The sequence below is a fragment of the Orycteropus afer genome, unplaced genomic scaffold (genome assembly GCF_000298275.1).
Source record: "Orycteropus afer afer isolate SDZICR_OR568_19922 unplaced genomic scaffold, OryAfe1.0 scaffold00135, whole genome shotgun sequence".
Lineage (NCBI taxonomy): Eukaryota > Metazoa > Chordata > Mammalia > Tubulidentata > Orycteropodidae > Orycteropus > Orycteropus afer.
In genome coordinates, this window is record NW_006921722.1 from 5,536,567 (window position 1) to 5,543,256 (window position 6,690).

General features: G+C 45.0%; 1 protein-coding gene across 1 annotated transcript in view; it reads right to left on the reverse strand.

Moving 5' to 3' along the window:
• Positions 1 to 798: 798 nt before the first annotated feature.
• LOC103200733 (solute carrier family 22 member 1) overlaps positions 799 to 6,690 on the reverse strand; it is a 51,234-nt gene continuing 45,342 nt past the window's right edge. Inside the window, 3 exon segments of the mRNA XM_007945286.1 lie at positions 799 to 865; positions 4,145 to 4,244; positions 5,532 to 5,644. Coding sequence (XP_007943477.1) covers positions 799 to 865; positions 4,145 to 4,244; positions 5,532 to 5,644 — 280 coding nt within the window.

Consider the following 6,690-nt stretch of genomic DNA (forward strand, 5'->3'; position numbering starts at 1 on the left):
TGATGTATTTCCTGTGATATTTCATAGTTGGCATATTAGCTCACCTTCTAGAATCACCAACAAGACCCAAACCGTTAGTGAAATAGAATAAAATATTCATAGGTGGCAGAAAACGTCCTCCCTACAGTGATAATAATGCTTCTCTGGTGTTTGAATGAGGCTCAGCTGCCAACCAGGAGGCTGGGGTTCAAGTCTACCTAGGAGTGCCTTGGAAGAAAGTCCTGGCAGTCTCCTTCCCCAAAATCAGCCACTGAGAACTTCACGGAGCACAATTCTAATCTGATACACATGAGGCCACTGTGAGTCAATCTAACACACATGAGGCCACCATGAGTCTTCATCAGCGTGATGGCAACTGGTCCAAAGAGCAGCCAGGCTTCAACACCAAGTGCCCTCAGAGAAATAACTCTCTGTGAAAATTCTTTTGGCAACACAGATACCTACAAATACAAAGGTATTTTCTTTCAGATAGTGAGGAAAACAATACTTATCCTAGAAAACCAGTTGCAGAGAACTCTTTATTGTGCAACATTTGAATTCTGTTGGGTCTTCAAAACGCTGTAGATAATTAAGTACTTGATCACCACCAACAGTTTCCATTAGAAAGGATAAGGCTATCAAAGATAGGCAGGGCTCTGGCAGACTTAAGAGAAAGCAAACAAAATAAAACAAAGCCCACTCACACATCCTTTAGGATTGATATAAGGAAGTGTGTGGACATAAGGGCTTCCAGAACCACTTCTGATGACTGCTCCACACTCATCTCTCTGCCGGCCAGTCCCCAGGCAAATGTTTGTCTTAGGAGCCAAAGGATTCTGATGTCCGGACCTGAAGGTAAATCGTATTTTCTTTGGGCTTTGCTTTCCTGTAGCAACCAAAAATAAAAAATTAAAATTAAAATCAGTATCCCGATTAAGAAACTTCCCAACCTGTATGCAAGCTAAGTTTTCGGGAAAAAGAGAGAGGACTAGTACAGCAAGCAACAAAACAGAGAGAGGGTTGGCAAACTACACAGGCTGTGGGCCGAACCTGGCTCCCACCTGTGCTTGTATATAGAGCCTGTGAGCTCAGAATGCTTTTTCTTTTCTTTTTTAAATTTTTAAATAAAACCAAAACTAAACTCACTGCCATTGAGTCAATGTGACTCATAGCAACCCCTCCTTGGGTTTCTGAGGTTGTATCTCTATGGAAGTAGATTGCCCAGTCTTCCTTCTGTGGAGTGGCTGGTGGGTTTGAACCACCAGCCTTCTGGTTAGCAGTCAAATGCCTTAGGCACTATGCCACCTAGGTGATAAAAATCAAGATAAAAATATTTTGTGACATTTGAAAAATAAATGAAATTCAAATTTTAATGACCATCAGTCAAGTGGTATGAGAACCTAGTCCCACCCATTTGCTTACATATGGTCTGCGGCTACTTTTGCGCTACTACTGCAGAGCTGAGTTATGGCGATGGAGACTGTATGGCCCCAGAGCCTAAAATATTTCCTGCATGACCATTTATGGAAAAGCTTTGCTGGTCCATGAAGTAGGACATCCATCATGTTGCTGCCTAACTCCACATCCATTACACCCAACATCCCATTTTGAATCCGGTGACTTGGTGGGTACCTGCTGTTATTCCCTTCATCTGTGAAATGGGTATGGTAACAATAGCGGCTGCCTCAAACATCATGAGAGGACTGAGTGAGATGCGTGCAAAGCTTTCAGGGAAGTGCTTGATGCTTCCCATAGTGTTGGCTGCTGATGCTGTTATTCCCTGTCTCTGATGTGTTCCCCTTGAAAGGAGGGAAGAGGAGGAATTGATCTCTCTGGCAATGGACAGAGGCTGCCACTCATGGAGTTTCAGTAACTGGAGAAGACTGTTACAATGAGTGAAGAGGATGGTCAAGAACAGATGGTAAACGGGATGCATGGGGGTGGTGCTCAGAGCAGGAACACTGCATCCCCTACACAGGCAGGATGCAGAGGAGGGATCAAACTAGAACATCCCAGATGATGACCAAAGCCAATGAGCAAATCAAAATGAAGCATTTTTAAATCAGGCAACACAACATTAGCTATAAGTTCTATCACCTCATACCAAAAGGAAGCCGATACCCAACAACTAAAAAAAGTGCTCACAGGTAAACTGGGAGGTTTGTCCCTTATCAGTGCTGAGCAATACAGAATTTCTCAAAGTGGGGGTTGCAGAGCACCTACATGGGCAATGTCTGCAGAGCTATTAAAAGTGCAGATTGTGCAAGATTAGCCTCAGCTGAATCTATCCTTGGTGTAGAGTATAATCCTGTTCAATGACCCCCATCTGATCTTCTGGATAGAGTGGGAAGAAAAACGTGGAACAAAATCCAAAAACAATAATGAGCAGAATTATTGGTCAGATGGAGTGTGCTGGGACCCCCAGTACTATGGCCCTAGGACACACTTCAGGCCTGGAATAAAGCTCACTCCCAGGGGCTGGCTCCCACCCAATAGTTAACAAGATGTACATGCAGACCACTCAACCTAGGGTGATGCACCCACATACTCTGTGGAGATGCATCTCTTGGGGCAATTGACCACAGGGCACCAGAGGGTCAACATTCATGGAGGAAATACAGGACACACAGGAGTACATAACTATGAGGGGCACGGGGCAAGGTACTGGGACGGGAAGGGAGGAGAGTGGGTTAGGGTTGGGGTGGTAATTGGGGAGTGAAACCAAATGTACAGGAAATGTTGAATGTAAAACAAAACTCTGCTCTGTAAATTTGCATCTAGAGCACAATTTGGAAAAAAAAAAAAAAAAAAGTCCAGATTGCTGGGACTCCCCCTTCCCCTTTATTAAGTCAAAAACCTAGAAGGTCCAAGAAGCTGCATTTTCGCAAGCTCTCTGTGATTCTGGGTACACATTAAAAATTGAGAACCATTGAGAAAATCATACAATATGTTGGGGAGCTCTGGTAGCATAGTGGCTAAGGCACTTGACTGCTAACCAGAAGGCTAGCAGTTCAAACCCACTGGCCACTCCTCGGAAGGAAGATGGGGCAATCTACTTCCGTAGTGATACTGTCTTGGAAACCCAAGGAGGGGTCGCTATGAGTCGGGTCCGACTCAACGGCACATAACAACAACAACAACAACATGTGAAAGTAAAAATGTTCTAATATTTATTGAAGACCTACTATGTGCCAAGCAATGGCTTGGGCCCTATCCCCTACTTTGTCTCCTTGAATTTTCACAGAAATTCTGAAAGTTAAGTATAATCATGGCAAGTTTCAGGCGAGGGAATTGTCCCTGTATTTCAAAGACCTCTCCCAAAGGCCTGAGACCAAGGAGAGGCCACATCAGGATTCGAACCCAAGTCTTTACGACTCTGCAAACTCTTTGCTCTCCACTTACAGAGACACATATTATCGTGGAATCATGGAACTGGGACTGCAAAGGGACCAAGTGATCACCTGGTCATGAACTTCCTTTCTTTCTTTTGTTATTGTTTGAAGAGTAAAATCTTAGCCCCCACTAAAGCACTGGTCTCTGTCGCAAGGATGAAAATTTTACATCACTCTTTGTAAGGAATCTGAACTAAACAATTTGACCCAACAATTCCTAAAAGAGCAGAAGGCTGACTGGACATTATTCCCAATGCTGTGTTGTTAACTCTCTGAGGGTGACCTCGGGATCCCTTTACCCTTCAGTCAATATCCCGGACAAATCCTTTTCTACTCCAGGAGTTCAGGACAAAATATTGTCCTTAACAAATGCATACCCACACCCTCTGTTCTTTCCGTAGGAGTCCCTGCATGACACAGACAGTTAAGTGCTAGGCAGCTAACAGAAAGGTTGTTGGTTTGAACCCACCTACAGGTGCCTCAGGAGACAGCCCTGGAGATCTGCGTCTGCAAGGTCAGAGCCATGAAAGCCCCAGGGGACAGTTCTACTCTGCACACAGGGGGTCCTCAGAATCGACTCACAGGGACTAGTTAGTCTACCCCGGTGTAAAGTCTTTTGCTATTGCATTCTCCTCCATTTGGAGGAGCTAAGGGAGGAATAAAATAGCATGTGTTGAGCTCTCCTAAACCTTGAACGGGGAGGAAGTGAACTGCGAGGTGGCCCCTTGATGCTTTTTAGGCTCCCCGAGTCCCTGAGCTCCCCGGGGCATCACCTCCAGAAGTTCTCGACGTCCTCGATGGTCTCTGGCAAGGCCCTTCCCTTGGTCTCTGGAAGCAGCAGCGTCACCCCTCCAGCCACCAGGCCCAGCACCGCTTCAAAGGGAAAAGAGTGCACATAGAGTAATTACAGCAAAGGCAGTATCATCTATGGGGGGTGATTACAGCGAATTAAAGAGACGCCTGGATCAAGCCGGTGTGGGAGACATTGTTAGTGTGTGTGTGTGTGTGTATATATATATATATATATATACCATATATATACAGCTGTATGGACCATCAAGCAAAGAACATTAAAGCAATAGTATAATTGGGAAAATGTCAGAGTGGAAAGAGGAAATACTATAATAATTTTGCTTCTATAAAAGTATCAAGTTCTATAGCAAAACCAAACCAGGTGCTATCAAGTAATGTTTAAATTAAGTTCATGTTTAAGTTAAGAGGACTTGTTAATTGAGTTACTTCAAGAACAATATGAAAGTGAATACTGACTAGTCACAATGAAAAGACTATTGATCAATAGATAGATAGGTGAAATTAGGCATATAGATGATGGATAGATAGATAGACAGATAGGTAGGTAGTAAGTAGGCCAAAAGGTGGGTAGGTGGGTGGGTAGACAGATGAGATTAGAGGGATGAGGTAGAGAGTGGGAGAGCGAGAGGGACAGGGCAAGAGCGAGAGGAAAAGAGAGAGAGGAGACACACGGTGTTGGAGCACAGCCAGCGCCCCTGTGGGCAGTGCTGGCCCCTCTGGTTCCTCTCTCTCTCCTTTTCTCCCTCCGTCCATACTGGCTATGCCCAGATGTAGCAAGTCTTTGCACAGGTCAGCCATTATCCCTCTAACTTAGGGGGTAAGCGGAGTCTTGGAGGTCCCAAAGTCTAACTTTGGGGAAGGAAGAAGAGACCCTTCTCCTCTTCTGACCCAACTTTATTACCAATAAAGCTGATACTGTACTTTGATTCCCATCTGTTCCCAATGGGTAAGATCCATTAGAAGGAGCAGGGTGATAATTTAGCATCCTCAAGTCTCCAGCAATTGCATGTGAAATGGACAAGAGTTGGGAGTCGAGTTCACAGAAAACAGGGGACTCAGCCATAAATGTTCCCAGATTCTGTCCTGTTGGATGAACTATTGGGTCCTGAGGCCATGGGACATAAATCTCTGGTCCACCTTCTAGGAAGGCACCTTATTTTCCCACAAAGCACCACAAGACAGAATGAGCCATGGGACCATTGAGAGCAAGCACCATTCTTGCTTTCTGGAAGCTTATGGTAGGTGTCACTCACTCAACACAGAGCTACTGAGTACTTAATCTGTGCCAAACACTGTGCCCACTGTCAGGCTGGAAACAAGGATAATAAACCTCCCATGGAGACTCACCAAACAAGATGAGAGGCAAGCCTTGCCAAAGTTCCATCAGCCTGAAGACAAGGAAGGGGGCGATGATTCCACCCACATCGCACAGGGAGGAGCACACCATCACTCCAAGGTTCCTGACAAAATATAGAGAACAAAAAAGATTTCATTTTCAAATATTAACCTCACCCTGTGACTAGCTGGAGGGACTGTGGTGGTCACCACACCATAAGCAAACTTTGGGGGTAAGGAGGAGCCATGTGGTTGAGGCTACCTGGTACTGAGAGGAGTTATTAGGCTCAGAGAAAACATTGGTCCGAGCCACTACATTGTCCAAGTAACTTAAGAGAGAGATCCAACTCTTGTGTATACATAAGAATGTCTAGCTCTCAATAGTTCCTGAACAACTACAAGCCTGGCAAAGATTACAATAATTGTATTATCTCCCTGCTCTAAACCTCCATTTGACCGTACTTACTCCTGACCCAAATGGCATTGTAGGAGAGCATGACATCTGGGTGGTACTGGGTGTAGTGGACTCATTTCAGGCCTGGAACCCTGGCGTGAAGGCAAGTCTTCACTGTTCTACACAGAGACTGACTCACCACATCATCACCTCAGCAGCCAGTAAGTGACCACTAGAGGAAACACATGGGGAAGGCACAGATGGAAGGGGGACTAATGAGAAAGAGACTCATCATTGGAGCTCATGGGTTTAGCTTGGGATGGTCAGTGGGTGGAGCTCACAAGGCAAGCTCTTTCTTGTGTAGATATTGGTGCCACAAGGTAGCTAGCCTAAATTACATCTTTCCAAGAAAACATGGACTCCTGCTTCTAGAACTAGAATGATGTGGGGTCAGTGTGCTTAAGAGGATGACCTGATGTTGAGTTGGGAATTGCTGAAGATGACAAGGCTGGTAACTGAAATGCTAATTTAGGGCTTCTTTCCTGTGGCTGAAAGTTTAGGTCTCTGCTGAAAGGAGAATCCTCCTGGGAGGGTGCTGGTTGGGCCAGTTGTTTCTTCTATCTGATTATGAGGTGCTGGGGATCATTTCTTCCAAGCAGGCTTTTAAAAGTGGCAGGGTACATAGAAAAGGATGAAATCCTCCCTAACTCATTTTATGAAGCAAGCATAACCTTAATACCAAAACCAGGAAAAGACATCACCCAAAAGGAAAACTAC